The sequence below is a fragment of the Ylistrum balloti genome, unplaced genomic scaffold, assembly GCF_031769215.1.
Source record: "Ylistrum balloti isolate Yb309-2 unplaced genomic scaffold, AGI_CSIRO_Ybal_v1 Utg369978, whole genome shotgun sequence".
In the NCBI taxonomy this organism is placed as follows: domain Eukaryota; kingdom Metazoa; phylum Mollusca; class Bivalvia; order Pectinida; family Pectinidae; genus Ylistrum; species Ylistrum balloti.
The window spans coordinates 44,656-63,440 of NW_026782067.1; the positions used below are offsets into that span (position 1 = coordinate 44,656).

General features: G+C 36.7%; 1 protein-coding gene across 2 annotated transcripts in view; it reads left to right on the forward strand.

Annotated features, from left to right (window-relative positions):
* Positions 1-18,785, forward strand: part of LOC132547789 (protein sine oculis-like) — a 35,781-nt gene that overhangs the window by 15,192 nt on the left and 1,804 nt on the right. The window contains exon 2 of one of the 2 annotated variants that reach the window (XM_060211593.1): positions 10,621-10,647. The exons of the other annotated variant lie outside the window; for it this stretch is intronic. Within the exon in view, the coding sequence (XP_060067576.1) occupies positions 10,621-10,647 (27 nt within the window). The remainder of the gene's footprint in view (positions 1-10,620; positions 10,648-18,785) is intronic. 2 annotated transcript variants of the gene reach the window in all.

The window sequence follows — 18,785 nt, forward strand, 5'->3', positions numbered from 1 at the left end:
ACATTAATCCATTTCAAAAAACATTTCACCATTTAAACAGGTCTGTAAAAATCTCCCCATTTTTCTGACAATTTACTGTAGAGCCGTTAGCTATGATACGCGAACACAATGCATTAATACACTCATATGGGGTGTCTATACCTTATTCATGGCCACAAATGTATTATAAAATATAATTGAACGCTTATAAATGAAAGTATTTTAATATCTCCTCCCTAATTTACATAGAGAGTTGGTCCCATTCATCACGTTTTGGGTTTTGTGTGAATGGCGTGGAGAGGTCCTACCGAGCCTGGCGGTAAAGTGACGGCCATGTTTTGTGTGTCCGGCCAGGCACTGCCATAGTCCCATTTAAACTCAATAATCCCAGTGTTCTGTGACGGGGAATGTCGAAGTCATTAATTATGAACATGCTGGAGTTTCGGGGTAGTGTCGTTCCTGATTGCTACCCGCGTTCCCCCGCGGAGAGTTGCCATCATCGCAATTCCATCATCTACCTAGACCTAGCCTATGATAGACAATGTTTGGCACCATGTGCCCACGACAATGGACCACGAAACAAGGGACGATTGGTGACAAAAGAGAAGTATCTCCTCCTCTCCTCCCCCACAAACAAATATACACCACCAAGCTGATGGGGTGTCCTGTTGATACGGTATTACTGTCCAGCAGGGTTGTGGCTCAACAATAGCCGCACGCCATTGACAGTAGATCCACATTAAACGGCAGGAGCAGCAATTCGTCTATCTTCTCTATTTATCTATGCAAGCATTGTGCCTATTAAAACTTAAATGGTTTGTCGGGTTAGAGGAAATCGTGATTGTTTTTGAAGTCATTTAAAGTCGTGCTGAAGGCGCTATGTACGATAATCCTGGTACGTGCTGTAACTATAAAGCTCATATTACGTAATTATCATATTTCCCTCATAATTTGTCATTTCCCAATTGATTTTAAGTGTAATACATTAACACAGACAAACTGGCGGGTTCGGCCTGGTCCTTGTCGCTGTTCAGACAAAGTCCTGTTCGGCTCTCACCACAACCAAATGTTCGGGTGGCTCCTTGACGTTTTGAGTTATAGTGTTATAACAGAACAGAACTAAATATGATAACGTAGAAAAGGTGTAAATATATAACATGACACGAACCCATATTATAGGATATTCGAAATGTAATTTCTTTGACTCATTATACATTCATCTGAATGTCTAAGATGACATTATATGCTGTAAACTGACGCCTACCACATATTACTTTTGAGAGATATATCACATATATAAACAAATGTAAACAGCTTTTGCATAAGGAAATATCATTTATTCTCCTCTTCAGTGTATTTATGTAATATATCATTTCTTCATCATTAATGCTATATCATTTTTACTATGTTGTATGGGTGTGTTTTATTTCCCTCTATACCTTATTGTGTACTTTATATTTCCCGAAGATGTCGAACTGTAGCGTGGTAAAGTATAATGCAACAGTTCCACAGGGATTCTGAATACAAGTTTTACCGATTGTTACCAACAGGGATACCATTGTTTTGATCTAAATATGCTTGCAAATTGTTAATTTATCGGCAAATCTAACATAATATCGCAAAGTTGGTTTTAAAGCACTGGTTAAAGTGGGAACAAACAATAAGAATGCAGAATAAATTATTCAACATTAATAATAACATTTCCGTATCAAACTATTGTGACAGGAAGACAAAACCGACGAGTATCATTTAATAGCGGCATAAAAAAATTTGTTTCAAGTGACATAAAATCCACTATGTTCCAGTAATCAACACAGATCAATACTATAGAGTCCTTACTTACAGGAGAGTCAATTCTGATTTTAATGTGGAAAAAATAAAGATAATTTTTTTACAGGCATATGTTATTTAAATTCATTGAAAAATATATCTTATTTTGAGTAAGAAATCATAAAGAGGATATAGTAGCTACTTGTAGATCAAATCAATATCGTTGTAAACACCTAGCCATCAAAACAATTCAAAATTACAACATAACAGTCAATATTAGAAACAAAAAACATCTTACTATCTACTTAAGAATAACTCATTCATGCCCTTTTTCGAGTTTGTTTTTTTAATGTCTTTGTTTTTATTCAGTAACCTCTTATGTTCGTTAAGATGTAAGCCTAAGTTTTGAGCAGTGACGCTGGTGTTTCTGTTCGCTGTATTGCTATGTTGTGTACAGTGATACAATCACAATAAATATATAAAATATTTTCACTTCGCTAATTTGTTCACTTTTAAACCTAATAGGGCGCATAATACTTTCTCTACGTAGTAACCGAATAATTAACCGACTATATCAGCTGTCGTGTTGAATTTTCAGAATCGAGGATATGTAGTGTCTGTGGAAGGATAGAAAGTATTTGTAGAGTTCCTGGACTTTAGCATTTCAGTAATATAGTGATAATTAAGCGGGAAATTGTGACTTACTTCAGATCTAGATATTTTTCTTGGTAGAGTTATGGACTAGAGTATTTCGGGGTAATATTACTTGAATACAGGTAATTGGGGATGTAGTGTTTATTGACTGGTAAATCCGTTGTAGTGGAAAATGGTGGGTCTATACAGTTCCACGGCGGACTTTATCTCTTAAACATTTTATATCAGAAGACCTCTTGTGTGCATTACTTAGACGTATTTAGGTAATACAGTCAAAAGAATTTCAAGAATGTAGAGTTGACTTACATTATTTGACGCAGTGCTAGTTTATTACTGTATGTTTATTGTCATGTAGAACTGGCATTTAGTGTACCAGGAAAAGTAGACGGAAAGCACACTGTTCAGATGTTCCAAAAATTATAATTATGACAAATATATTTGAGAACAACTTTCTATACCGGATGGAAGTTGGGGGATGGAGGATACCGTGTATGAAGCGTTAAAAAAAATATAAGTATGTAAGCGAGCTGTGTGAACAGACGGGCAGGATACCTGATACGTTAACCAATAACTGTATAGGATTGGGTAAATCAAACTCAGTGTTGCATCTTTAAACCGACACAGTTGTATCACAATACATGTCATTGTTTCATATTTCAAATCAGTTTGAATATTTAATGAAACCGGAATAAAATAGTTATTCTCTTTCCGAAGCGTAAACAATAAAATCAGAGAACTGCGAACGGTCCAGAAAAGGCAAGAGTACCTCCGCTGATGACAATGCTATCGGATAACACAAGATACCTTGAAATGCACCATTGAAGTACTGCTGTTTTATGTTGAATATGCAACAAAATGGTGATATCTGTTTTGAATGCAAATACAAGACAAAGGTGATATGGTAATTTAAGCATAACGCACTAAATATATTCAATATTTAAGTTTCAAACCCCAATGGACAAATCAAACACCGTTTATATACCGCACAGACTTGTACTCATGAATACGGCCGTTTGAGAACACTCCACAAAACCCACATATCATGCAACTGTTACACGCAGTGTTGCGTATTTCCCTCTTGTGTTCACATAGAGCGAATGCAACAGGGTTGTTATAAATATATATATATATATATATGATTTTGCGAGACTACAGCTATTGAGACGTCGAGAATGAAATTGTGAAAACGCTTACAACCATTACAAAACATTAAGTATGATATGTGATATGTCTGTTGGAATAAAAATATAAATTTATAAACATGTATCATATTGTGATTCTATAAAGCACATTGCCGATAATTCAATGCCTAGCTTTATCAAGTTTATCCAACAATGCACGTTTAAAGACCACAAGACCATTTGCTAAAATATTTATTTATTAGCTATTAGTGTATACACCATGTGTAGGAGTTGGATCTGATCATCCCACAACATCGGTTGTATCACACCTCATTCAGATATACGTAGAACACAAGGGCTCTCTGCCTCTCTTCTTTCGACCGTCAACAGGCCAGTGAATCGCATCACTTGCCGACGGGGATGACGAGAGGGAAGTGGCGGGTCTTAGATGCAGCCCGATAAAACAACTATCAATTTGAAACTAAGTCTCATAAAACCACAAAATGATGATGGTTGACACTCGGTGACAATAGAATTAATTACCTTAAGAGGCTCTGCCCTCACACTGACAAGCCCTAAACAATAGGACTCTCTAGAAAATGAACCTAACCAATGGAAAGGCAGTTTGATTCCCGTGATCTATATCAGATCTACCCATGAATCGTCGGCTGGGTAGCGTTCGTGACGCTATTCAGTGTATGGCTATGACAGGGATATTGTTAGACGCTGATTAATGCGGAAGGTCAGTGAAGGATGATCATACAAATAACCCCACACACCACAGTCGGAATATAAATATGAAAATTATCTGGAGAAATGTAGTACAATATACATAAATAAATAACACGTCATGCTTGTGCGAAAATGTGAAGACTTTTAAAATTAAATGAAACACTATCTTTATAGGCTGTATTACAAGATCATTGCTTATGTCATGGTTTTGAACCACCTGGATTCAGTAAAAGTATTAGTTAGCAAGTATCTCAAGTATCTATATGTAAACTTTAGGAGACAGATGTTTCCCCTCATCTTTTACTTTCAGACATTCTTCGCCACTCTCTCCGATATAGGACAGCGTATTTTGACATTGAAATAGTTAAAATTCCAAGGGTGCTTAAAAAAGTACAGATCCGTTAGTTATGACTATGGAACAGAGTGTTGTAGATATATCAGTTCTCTGAAGACCAGAAAAAAAAATCTGGGAAGAAATTTGGAATTTATTTGTCATTATGTCGTATTGCTATTTGTGATGATCACTGGCCGCGATCCTCCAACAACTCGCCAATTTATGAATGTTGAGTTTATAAATAAGGGATTTAATGCTATAAACATCAGCAATATTTTACACCAGAATTCAAGCTAACATTCCACCATACTTTCAAAGGTACTGAAGGAATGGAATTAATAATAAGTGGATTTTAAAGAACTCCGAAGACCTTTTGACCAATCTTCAACACACTCTTCTAAAATCTTTTCCTCTATAAGAGCATTTGCTTTTTCCGTCCTGTACACCCCAATACCCAATTCTAAACTGAAGGAACGCCTGCATTCTCTTTTTATGAGAGCTTTCTTCTCCAAGAAAGGTGAACGGCGGAATAGATACATGGTTGTGAACTATACTGAAGCGTATTTCATAGAAATTACGTCCAAATCAAAGAAGAAATATACGGAGGACGAAATCATAAACTGATCGAGTTTCTTGTTGACAACATCTTCGTCGAGTTTGGTAATAGATCTTCTAACAGATTGTTGGCATACCTATCTGAACTAGTTGCTCCCCTTATTGACTTACTTGTTTTTGTTTTCAAAACAGCTTAAAAGACCTTGCAAAGTTGAAATAATTCGCTTTCAGATATATTGATGACTTCTTGTCTTTAAATAACAAGATATTTATTGACAACGCCCATCGTATGTCTCAGTTGATTTTATATTTAAGGGTCTATTCCCATTATCATGATTTTCGTGCAAGAAGTCATCAATTGACGGACAATCTCGTATCACAGTGTTTCAAAAGACGCAGGTTGATGAAAAATATGGGGAAGTCTTATAGTCGCCATAGCGATCTCATAGAGAAATATTCCATTTCTATATATGAAGCTGGACGTGTTTACTTACTTGGATTGACCAAGGTTTACACGGCGGGCGTCGTCGATGAAGCAGAAAACGCTTACTCTTCCAGAATACCTGATCTTATTCTCCTTATACTTTATGTATCTCCATGTAAATCTTTCTTTTGTTAATATTTTGACCTAGTTTATGAAATTTGAGTTTGGATTATTGTTATGTTGACATGTTGGTATTTTCTTGATGTTTTTTTTATAAAGTTATAAAATATAAGTTATAAAATTGCGTTGTATGATCTCAAATGCAAGACTTTTGTAATTCATTGTCTTATCTGTTAATATTCAGTAACATGTTCCTCAAATTTATTTGCTCAGGTTGTTGAGTGTATGATAATGTGGTGGATTTGTCCTTCGATGATTTCACCTTGGGTACATCATTTCATTATTACCATTACCATTATATACACGCTGAACTCATCTCCATCTCCACTGTCTTTTTCAAAGGAAATTCGGTATGTTTAAAAGCCTCTTCAGTTACCGTGTTACGTGATTGTGTTAACCATATGGACCGACATGTTGAAAAATATAAAACATAGTCATCGTCTTATTTAGCAACGGTTAATTCTCCTGTCGTTAATCTTTTTGTATTTATACATAATGACATTGTACCCAGTTCACAGAAAGGATATCTTTGATGTTATAACACACATGATGACTTACAGATGATTTAAAATGTACACCAGTATTTGTTCGTCATCCGACTTGACAAGATGTTGTACAAACCATGTTAATTGCTATACTGTGATGTCTCTGTGACATATGTACCACTGGTGTTTACAGAAGAACACACTATAGATCGTTGACATTGGGATGATTAAAATTGTGACGATCGTTAGGCAGAATCTTCCATTAAATGTACTTAATTAGAGCATGGCTTACGATAGACGTCCCAGATTACGGAGTCTCGGGTAACACATGTTGATACAGTAGGCAGTTTATTTGAACAGAATTCCCCAATTTACCACCGGAATGTAATGCAAGTTTTGCTGCAAAATATCTCCACGATTTCAATGAAACCCGAGAAATATGATAAAATGAAAATTTTGACAAGGATGATTTCTCGTGAGGGTTTCCAATTTTCTCTTGAATTTACTCAGCCTCGTTGACTGGAGGCGATAGGCACTTGTGTGTGTCGTCGTCATGTGTCTATCAGTGGTGTTGAATTTCCTTTATTGCAATCCGCTGACATTTTGTAATGATGAAAAGCTCAATGCGATGTAATTTGACTGATCCACGTAAATACTTGGGTCCAGGTGTGAGGGCTTGCCGGGTGTCGTCCCAGATACCTTGGTGGATTGGCACACGGTCGTTGTTCGAGTCTGCGTACCGAATGTTTTATCTCTGCACGTGTTGGTCGTACTGCTAATTAACGAAGGTAGTGATTACATGTCCAGTGAGCGCTTACTGAGCGCCTATTGAAGGCGCACCGTACGTGCGGCGCTTGGACTGATTGATTTCACAACTCCTGTAGACCTCGGTGTAATCGCAGCTAGACACCAACAGTCCATATTAACTTGTTTTATAGCTGTTTATTAATTCTAATGATTCATCATTTGATTTCTGATACATCTGCATTGGGAAAATATTGCCCAGTAAACATAATATCAAGCTACCTTTTTCAATATATTTTTTTTAATGATAATTCATTACAACTGATAACATCATTTCTATCTAATGATAATAGTGCATGGGAAATATAGAAATTACCAACTAAACAGTTTGCATGTTAATAGCAAAATTAAGGGAGAATAATGTGTTTTCATTAACATTTTTAAATTCATCTTACCCAGTCGACTGACAGAAAGCTATCGAGTTAATTTAGTGTTGTATATGCTTGACCCCAGTATCGTCAGGGCTCAATACTTTATCTCTCGGGATGTCACCAGTACCATAGTTAACAATTTTATGCTTATGCATGCGTATAAACTTTAAACTTCAAGAACACCAGGGCAGACATTGAAATGATAATAATATAGAATATTACACAGAGTGTAAAACGAATAGAGTACACACAAAAATGTCTGTATAGATTGTACCCAACTGTCGGGCGTGATACGAATATATAAACACCGATAATATTTAATTTACTATGACGGGAGAAACATGTGTTTTATCACACGGCGGGGGCCTGATTTTTGTCGTCACAAAATTCTTTTTTACTCCACCTTAGCAGAAATATAGGTACAGTATACCCTCAGTATTACAATAGCAACAATCTGTCTTTTTATGATCGGATTTTGATGTTTTAACAGAAACGTTATGATAACAAGACGTAAAAAGCACTCATTTAGTAACTAATACAGTCGATCAGATATATTGAATCTACCTTTCATCCTGGTTGTTTTAGACAGACGTTAGTGATGTTAGGAACACGAAGGGTTGATATAAAGGAGGCGATTCAATACATAGCCTCTTCCTTATCTTGAATTATTTACTCTATCTATATTTATCAGGATCCATAATTCATCAAAAATTTTATCATTTCTAAAACATCCTTCAAATCAACAAAGAAAACGATTCGTAACATGTGTATCTCGACTGTTTGTAGTTACGATATTGAATATGAATATCACTGCAAAAAAGACACCTGCTGTCATCTGTTATACACAACACATGGGGGTATTATTTGACATGTTTCCTGGTCCTATTTCAGGAGTTACCTATAAGTAAATATTAAATGTAAAAAACGTAATCGGTAAATACTTGTTCTCCAGAGGGATGTGTGAAGGACATATGTTAGACGGGTAGGTACGGCCTGTATATATCACACCTGTTCGGAGACCATCTACCTTACACAAAGGATACTACCACAGATTTTCTGTCCTGTATGTAACCTTAAACAAGTATAGGTCGTGATCATCTGTCGGACAATATCCGGTAATATACCTGCCTCCCACGACGCTGTGCAGTGTAGTTGTCATTATAACTCATGGCACGTGGCTATTTTTACATCTTCACACTTTTATTTCCTTAATTGTACCGGCGGTTATATTTTATTTCATTCTCATTTCTTAACTATGATATTGAGAGGTAGTGTGTACATTACATAGCTTGTGATGCTTTCCATTCAAACAGAAATACACAGAACATGAGTAGTAATAAAAAGAATTTATTAAAGTTAAGAACATACTAAAACCAGAACAAACATATTAGTTACATATTTAAATTTTAGATAGTAAATAAAGTACACTCCTGTCGCTGAAATAGATATAGTTAGACAAAGATTACAGGTAAGACGTGGTAATATTCACAATATCCGAAAATTACTTAAGATTGGTCAATATAGTTATTATTTAGAAGCTCGAGCGTTGGTAGTCACTTTAAGTTCTAACAGGAAGAAGCTTTAAATGATGCCGTTTTATTCAAGGTGTCGTATATGTTTACCTGCTAAATTTTAAGCCGGACATCTTAAACTAAATTCATCAAAATATATTTTGATGTGTCGTTTAAAAAAAACACCCCTGTATGATGAGATAACAGGTGAGGTGTTGGAGTAACATAATCGTTTTGGTCATAGGATCTGAGGTCGCGTTTTAATTACCTTTGTTTTGATTCTTCAGACCTTGAATGATATTTTGGGTATATTTTGCTTTATTAATGAAAAATGATGTAATTTTTCTCAATGCAAACGAAAAGAAGAAACCTCTTTAAGGCTATCGATCCATTTGTCAGAACAGATACGCATCAGAACTAAATTTGAAAAAAAACCAGAGAATGACAGCTTTGTTGTTTGTCTATCCCCTCCCCCCTCCCCAGAAAAAATGTTATATATCCCAACGAATTAAACTTTATATATAAAGATAGTCTGTTCATTATAGATTTGATTCGAAACTTATCCAGCAGAATATATTATCACACTAACCCATTTTTCTGTTTCTGTTTTATATTCTGTCAAATTGGCTTTTGTCTTGAAAACCCGACTATTTTTGTGTGTGGTGTAATTGCATTGTTTCATAGAGGACATATTTAAGTAATCTACAAAAACACACTAAAGTGTATAGCGTCTTCCGGTACAAATCAATCTAACTCAAAATGTAGAAAAGCGGGATTTTGTGTTTATTTGATACCGTGCTTAATAAATAGATAACTCACGGTATAGCAAATCATAAAATACAAGTAGTTATGTAAGTGTGGGGATCTCCCATCAGTTATCTTGTCTGTCTTCCTCGTTTCTGTAGCCATTCACCACTTCCGCGAATATATTAGATAATAGTCGTATTACACTACGAATGAGTGGACAGCAGATAAGGATAGAGGAAGAGGAAGTCTTGTGAACACCTGAATCACAAGTGATGACCACTACCCGAACAATCGTTCAAGTGTTTAGTATCAAATACACACTAGAAACAGATACAAGCGCTTGACCTTCCCGGTAGTATTAGTAATACATATCTATAAATCGTTTCCAGCATAGATTACATCATAATGAGACTGTCAGACTGGTAATTTTCAAAAGTTAAAACATCTGAAGTGAATTTCTATGATTTTTGCAACAAAGTTCATCACCAGATTGAGGTGGAATACAGAAATGCTACCGATATTAGGATCTGTAGTCATATCCATATCCAACTATCTAGTATATGATACACTGACATAATTGTCAACATCACTGATTCTGAGGCAAACGTGTGCTATCTTTTGGAACATACTTTAATACCAAATAGAATCTGAAAGTATGACATCAGGATGAATATAGCTGTACAGAGTGACATTGGCTCAGCTGTACGCAGCATATAAATAAAAAGTTTGGAGCAGACTATTTATTGGTTCTTCACGGGTAAAGTTGGAATACAGAACTACCCGTACTCATGGTATTGTTGAGTAGGATTGTATACGTCATAACTAATTATGGTTTGCATTTGCAATTTTTGTTAACATTTCCGATATTTTACATGTTCTAGATTTGTTAACATCGCCTAGTGTTTTGTTTCCGATTCTGCCTTGTTGATTACATACTTCTCTCTTTTCTGTAGACCACTCGTGTTCGAGGAAATGAGAAGGTAAGGTGTTCCTTAAATATCGCTTACGTCAGTATTTGTGGACTCGTTTATCGCTTACATCAGCCTTTGTGGGCATGTTTATCGCTTACATCAGCCTTTTTCTGTGTGCTACTTTCACTTATCAGTGTTGTAAGAGTATAGGAACAATGGTGTTATAATCTTTTTGTGTAAAGTGTCGAATTCATTATTACCTCTGAAACAATTACAATTAACAATTGGCAAAACATTTGTATTTTGATATTTTACCAAGAAATTGATGGGAATTGTTATTTTTTTTAAATGACATTGTTCCTGTAAATGTTGTTGTCAGTTTGTCTTTAAAGGTCTTCACTGTTTTAAAATTAGAATACATCAACTATACAAAGTATGTATTTCCTATTTTTACTGATCTGTACATTTCCAATGAGAGCTTTCGGAGTATAATTTCCAACACTTGTTAAGTGTTAATCAATTAACATCCCCAAAACATATATGCATCCATTGATTTTCTTTTATTTGGCAAAGTAGTATTTTCGCCGAATCATCTTTTTTAAGTAATAAAACAATAAATAACTAAAAAATATAATATGAAAACAGTATTTTATTTTAAAATCTGATATATCAAATGTGTTTAAGTACTTTATTACGAAATAACAACATAGAAAAATCAAAGAATATAATATCAGGGAATTCACCATTTAACCAAATTACAAATAAACAATAATTGTTCAATATTTTGACAACAAACTGATAGGATCGTGTTTAGTTTATAGGCATATACAATTATGACTACTCTTCTTTATGTAAAATAAAGGCTTGCCATGGAATGACTTTTATCGCTTTGATATGTGTTGGTATATACAAAAATAAATAATTTCTTTCATGTGACATCTATTCATAGCAACAAAAACAGCAAAAAGCAACCAAAAGAAACGAAAACATTCACGTAAATATAGTTACGTATATGTGAATATTCTGACGCTTGAATACTTAGTGTTATTAAACATATACCTGCCATGCAATTAAAATTGCAATAACTTGGAAAAGGAACTTCTATTTGTATAGAAAAGATGAATTATAAAACATGATATTAGAATATTGATAGGAAAATTGGTATGCAATCGGTACAAAATAAATATTTATAGAAATGCCAAAAGATAATAAATATGATATTGAAAAAAGATACATTAACTGTCAATGACGACAGAGAAAAGCAACTTATGGGCCATTGGGAAAAAGACAGAAAACAAATCCTTCACCATGTTAATGATAATCATCAAAATAACCTAGAGAGGCTTATATCAATTTTAATAAATTGACAAAAACGTGAGGCTTTTGATATTAAAATTTATTTTTCAATGAATTTATTATTTTGAATGCAATTATGTTCCACAAATGAAATGACCAAATGATGACATAGGGAAAAATAGTTACAAGGTTTGGTTGCTTGTAGAATTTCAAATTTAAAAACTTTTCCTAAAAATTAATTTCGTGTAGGTGTAGGGGAAAACTCCGTGGAATCATTTGTATCTTAATTAAGAAAAAAAAGACAAATAAATTCTGGCAGATTGCTTTCATCAATGTAGTTTTATCATTGCTGCAAAAACTATGAATTCTGTATCAAAATTAATTATATTTTGGTATTTCAGAACCGTGTTAATTCTATAAATAAGTATTAAAATTTACAATGTGAACAATAGTAGTTTGATATAGTGTCTATTCCATCTTTAAACATCTATTGAATTTAAAATCAAGACAAATGGGGTATCCTACGTTCCAGTAAAATGAATACACACATGCCTATATTTCTACTTAACTTCATGGTAATCCCTCCTTTGCATCAAATATTGTTCAATCATTTCATGTCTGCCTATTGAAAATTATTTCTAAAATGTTTGAAAAAAAATATCTAAAACATTTAATCTTGTGGGCTTGTGGTCGGTATCGTGCTTTATTGCATGTAGTTTATGGTTAGTTATTTGATATAAGTATCCATTCAAGGCCCTGCATTATGGTTAGGTATTTGATATAAGTATCCATTCAAGGCCCTGCATTATGGTTAGGTATTTGATATAAGTATCCATTCAAGGCCCTGCATTATGGTTAGGTATTTGATATAAGTATCCATTCAAGGCCCTGCATTATGGTTAGGTATTTGATATAAGTATCCATTCAAGGCCCTGCATTATGGTTAGGTATTTGATATAAGTATCCATTCAAGGCCCTGCATTATGGTTAGGTATTTGATATAAGTATCCATTCAAGGCCCTGCATTATGGTTAGTTATTTGATATAAGTATCCATTCAAGGCCCTGCATTATGGTTAGGTATTTGATATAAGTATCCATTCAAGGCCCTGCATTATGGTTAGGTATTTGATATAAGTATCCATTCAAGGCCCTGCATTATGGTTAGTTATTTGATATAAGTATCCATTCAAGGCCCTGCATTACCTGCATTATGGTTAGTTATTTGATATAAGTATCCATTCAAGGCCCTGCATTATGGTTAGGTATTTGATATAAGTATCCATTCAAGGCCCTGCATTATGGTTAGGTATTTGATATAAGTATCCATTCAAGGCCCTGCATTATGGTTATTTTTTTTTATATAAATATCCATTAAAGGCCCTGCATTATGAAAACAAATGCACGATACAATGCAAGTCGTTATGACATCCTGAAACTTGGATAGAAAATGATTTGAAATACAATTAGAAATATCCTCTGTAGTTTTACAATATATTGGAATTTACCCCTGTTCGTCGCTTACTTCGTGTGACTTTCACCTATTTTCGGTTCTGAACAAGCTCCTGACTCATCATCACCTTACTAAGTGTGGCTTTCACGTATTTTCGGTTCTGAACAAGCTCCTGGCTCATCATCACCTTACTAAGTGTGGCTTTCACGTATTTTTAGTTCTGAACAAGCTCCTGACTCATCACCTTACTAAGTGTGGCTTTCACGTATTTTTGGTTCTGAACAAGCTCCTGGCTCATCATCACCTTACTAAGTGTGGCTTTCACGTATTTTCGGTTCTGAACAAGCTCCTGGCTCATCATCACCTTACTAAGTGTGGCGTTCACGTATTTTGGGTTCTGAACAAGCTCCTGGCTCATCATCACCTTACTAAGTGTGGCTTTCACGTATTTTCGGTTCTGAACAAGCTCCTGGCTCATCACCTTACTAAGTGTGGCTTTCACGTATTTTTGGTTCTGAACAAGCTCCTGACTCATCATCACCTTACTAAGTGTGGCTTTCACGTATTTTCGGTTCTGAACAAGCTCCTGACTCATCACCTTACTAAGTGTGGCTTTCACGTATTTTTGGTTCTGAACAAGCTCCTGACTCATCATCACCTTACTAAGTGTGGCTTTCACGTATTTTCGGTTCTGAACAAGCTCCTGACTCATCACCTTACTAAGTGTGGCTTTCACGTATTTTCGGTTCTTAACAAGCTCCTGGCTCATCATCACCTTACTAAGTGTGGCTTTCACGTATTTTTGGTTCTGAACAAGCTCCTGACTCATCACCTTACTAAGTGTGGCTTTCACGTATTTTCGGTTCTGAACAAGCTCCTGGCTCATCACCTTACTAAGTGTGGCTTTCACGTATTTTTGGTTCTGAACAAGCTCCTGACTCATCATCACCTTACTAAGTGTGGCTTTCACGTATTTTGGGTTCTGAACAAGCTCCTGACTCATCACCTTACTAAGTGTGGCTTTCACGTATTTTTGGTTCTGAACAAGCTCCTGACTCATCATCACCTTACTAAGTGTGGCTTTCACGTATTTTCGGTTCTGAACAAGCTCCTGACTCATCACCTTACTAAGTGTGGCTTTCACGTATTTTCGGTTCTGAACAAGCTCCTGGCTCATCATCACCTTACTAAGTGTGGCTTTCACGTATTTTCGGTTCTGAACAAGCTCCTGACTCATCACCTTACTAAGTGTGGCTTTCACGTATTTTTGGTTCTGAACAAGCTCCTGGCTCATCATCACCTTACTAAGTGTGGCTTTCACGTATTTTGGGTTCTGAACAAGCTCCTGACTCATCACCTTACTAAGTGTGGCTTTCACGTATTTTTGGTTCTGAACAAGCTCCTGGCTCATCATCACCTTACTAAGTGTGGCTTTCACGTATTTTTGGTTATGAACAAGCTCCTGACTCATCACATTACTAAGTGTGGCTTTCACGTATTTTCGGTTCTGAACAAGCTCCTGACTCATCATCACCTTACTAAGTGTGGCTTTCACGTATTTTTGGTTATGAACAAGCTCCTGACTCATCACCTTACTAAGTGTGGCTTTCACGTATTTTCGGTTCTGAACAAGCTCCTGACTCATCACCTTACTAAGTGTGGCTTTCACGTATTTTTGGTTCTGAACAAGCTCCTGACTCATCATCACCTTACTAAGTGTGGCTTTCACTTATTTTCGGTTCTTAACAAGCTCCTGGCTCATCACCTTACTAAGTGTGGCTTTCACGTATTTTGGGTTCTGAACAAGCTCCTGACTCATTATCTTATTTAATATAGCGTTCACTTATTTTCGGTTCTGAACAAGCTCCTGGCTCATCATCACCTTACTTAGTGTTGCTTTCACGTATTTTTGGTTCTGAACAAGCTCCTTGCTCATCACCTTACTAAGTGTGGCTGTCACGTATTTTTGGTTCTGAACAAGCTTCTGGCTTATCACCTTGCTTAGTGTGGCCACCTTATCTTTTAAATCACCTATTACATAACACTATTACACTGTGCTGATACCCTGAGAGACAGGTATACACTTGATACTGTAGATGGTTTCCCAGAGGTTGTGATACACATTTATAAATGTACCTCACAGTTATCGTCTATCGAATCTAGAATTGTTAATATTGTTTGACTGTTATTACAATGATTTTGTTATTAAATGTTTTCGTGTTTTAAGAAATTTAATAACAACCCGGAGAAATTAATGAAAAATATCATTCTTGCTAGTCTTTATCAAAACTATCTAATACATAAAACATGTTCTCATTGTGAACGTATCACATATACAGAGGTGCTCAAACAGACAAATTTTTCGCTGAATACTAATGAATCATGCAGTTTGTTTAGAATAGATCAAACTTATTGTTAAGTTTTGAAGATGTTCATGTCATCGTTTTCCTTGTTCTATTTCTGTGTTTCTCTTGATAACAAACAAGTAGGAATCTGACAAATGTGAAATAAAACTTGGTCTATGACACCAAATACAGCGAAAATTCAACAGTGAAATTGGAAACAGGTAGATATCGAACGTAATAAATGAACACCAACTTTGATTAAAATGATGCAGTATTTGTAAAAGAGTTTAATTGTGAGACGCTCGATATATTTGAACTGAAAGTACCATGTAAAATGATAGTAAGCATGCCTATGGTAAACGGTAAGTCGAATTATGCAGATTCTGCAAGGCAAGTAATTTAGCAAGAGTCAGTGTACAAATATAGCCATCAAAAAGCCAGGGTTTTACTGAATTACCCCACCGAACTATTTATATGTCACGACAGCCAGACCCGCTTGAATGTATTGTTTCATATTCAACTTCAAAACATAGTCTACAGGATGTTGTTGCGAGATTTATATAAGAAAATGCCATTGAAGTGTTTTGAGAGGGTTCGCAAGCCTACACAACGTAGCCCCATTCAATCGATTCTCGTTTCCTCATTCTCTCGCCGCTACAATTGCTCTTGTCCGGTGGACCTCGTTTAAAGAACACACGCCTACTCGTAGGCCCTTTCGGTCCCCCTAACCCCTTGTAGCCCCTCACATCCCATCAGGGACCAGCGAATCCGAGAGCAGACAAACAGGAAGATATTCACCATTTTTCAGGATGCCCAGTGTGTTATAATTAGCGTAATCATTGTGTTAGTTGACGGCCTTGCCACTAGAGTGGCGGACCTCCTCACACGTTGTCCCGCTCATCAGCATCGTCACACGCGAGTCTGGCCTCACACACACCTCTTCGCCACGACCCCATTAAGCACAATTTGTCATTGTTTAATTCCCGTTTGAAGTGATTGTTTCCATATTTTCGTTACAATTTGACTTCGCCCCAATTGCCAACTGACGTAATTATTTGTACAGTGCTTAAGAATTTCCCTTACAGCAATTTGTGTAATACCGTGAGAAAATTCCCGAGCGTGGCCTACGTTGTCTCTCTTCAAATAACAACCTCAAAGCGTGCCTTATATGTACCTCCTCTCTACAAAAAACACCACCAAGCGTGCCTTATATGTACCTCCTCTCTACAAAAAACACCTCAAAGCGTGCCTTATATGTGCCTCCTCTCTACAAAAAAAAAACACCACCAAGCGTGCCTTATATGTTCCTCCTCTCTACAAAAAACACCACCAAGCGTGCTTTATGTGTACCTCCTCTCTACAAAAACACCACCAAGCGTGCCTTATATGTACCTCCTCTCTACAAAAACACCACCAAGCGTGCCTTATGTGTACCTCCTCTCTACAAAAAACACCTCAAAGCGTGCCTTATGTGTACCTCCTCTCTACAAAAAACACCTCAAAGCGTGCCTTATATGTACCTCCTCTCTACAAAAAACACCACCAAGCGTGCCTTATGTGTACCCTCCCTCTACAAAAAACATCTCCAAACGTGCCTTATATGTACCTCCTCTCTACAAAAAACACCACCAAGCGTGCCTTATATGTACCTCCTCTCTACAAAAAACACCTCAAAGCGTGCCTTATGTGTACCTCCTCTCTACAAAAAACACCACCAAGCGTGCCTTATATGTACCTCCTCTCTACAAAAAACACCTCAAAGCGTGCCTTATATGTACCTCTTCTCTACAAAACAAAACACCACCAAGCGTGCCTTATGTGTACCCTCCCTCTACAAACAACATCTCCAAGCGTGCCTTCTGTGTACCCTCCCTCTACAAACAACATCTCCAAGCGTGCCTCCTGTGTACCCTCCCTCTACAAACAACATCTCCAAGCGTGCCTTATGTGTACCTCCTCTCTACAAAAAACACCACCAAGTGTGCCTTATATGTACCTCCTCTCTACAAAAAACACCTCAAAGCGTGCCTTATGTGTACCTCCTCTCTACAAAAAACACCACCAAGCGTGCCTTATATGTACCTCCTCTCTACAAAAAACACCTCAAAGCGTGCCTTATATGTACCTCCTCTCTACAAAAAACACCACCAAGCGTGCCTTATATATACCTCCTCTCTACAAATAACACCACCAAGCGTGCCTTATGTGTACCCTCCCTCTACAAACAACAACCCAAAGTGTGTCTTATGTGTACCCTCCCTCTACAAACAACACCACCAAGCGTGCCTTATGTGTACCCTCCCTCTACAAACAACATTTTCAAGCGTGCCGTATGTGTACCCTCCCTCTACAAACAACACCACCAAGCGTGCCGTATGTGTACCCTCCTTCAACAAACAACATTTCCAAGCGTGCCTTATGTGCACCTTCCCTCTACAAACACCACCGCCATGAGTGCTTAATATGAGCCCTCTCTCTCTACAAACACCACCGAGAGTGCCATTTTGTGTACCTTCCCTTTACAATCAACACCACCAAACGTGCTTAATATGAGCCCCCTCTCTGTCTACAAACAACACCCCAATGCATGCCTTATGTGTAACTCCTCTTTTCAATCAACACCTCCTCACATGCCTTATATGTACCTCCTGCCTGCAAACAACACCTCCATGTATGCCTTATGTGTCAAAATTCCCCGACAAACGGCCGACATGTTCCCTTTCAAACCAACCTTGAATAGGTAAACAGCTTTGAACACGGCCGACATGTGTTCCTTCTCTTTAACCCACTTAGGGCAGATAAGAAGGTATGTACACGGCCGACATGTTCTTTTTCTTTAACCAACGTAGAATAAATAAATATCCCTGACCACGGCTGACATGTCATCTCTCTCACAATCGCAATGACAATATACTAAAACGCCCACGACACGTAAAAATGTTCGACATGTACTTGCTCTCACCGTACCTTGAGGGCGCTGTTGTTATATCAACGCGTTGTATATACAATTTCTATAGGACAGTAGTTCTGTATACGTCATTGTCCAACAGTACACTAGTTCTGTATACGTCATTGTCCGACAGGACAGTAGTTCTGTATACGTCATTGTCCAAC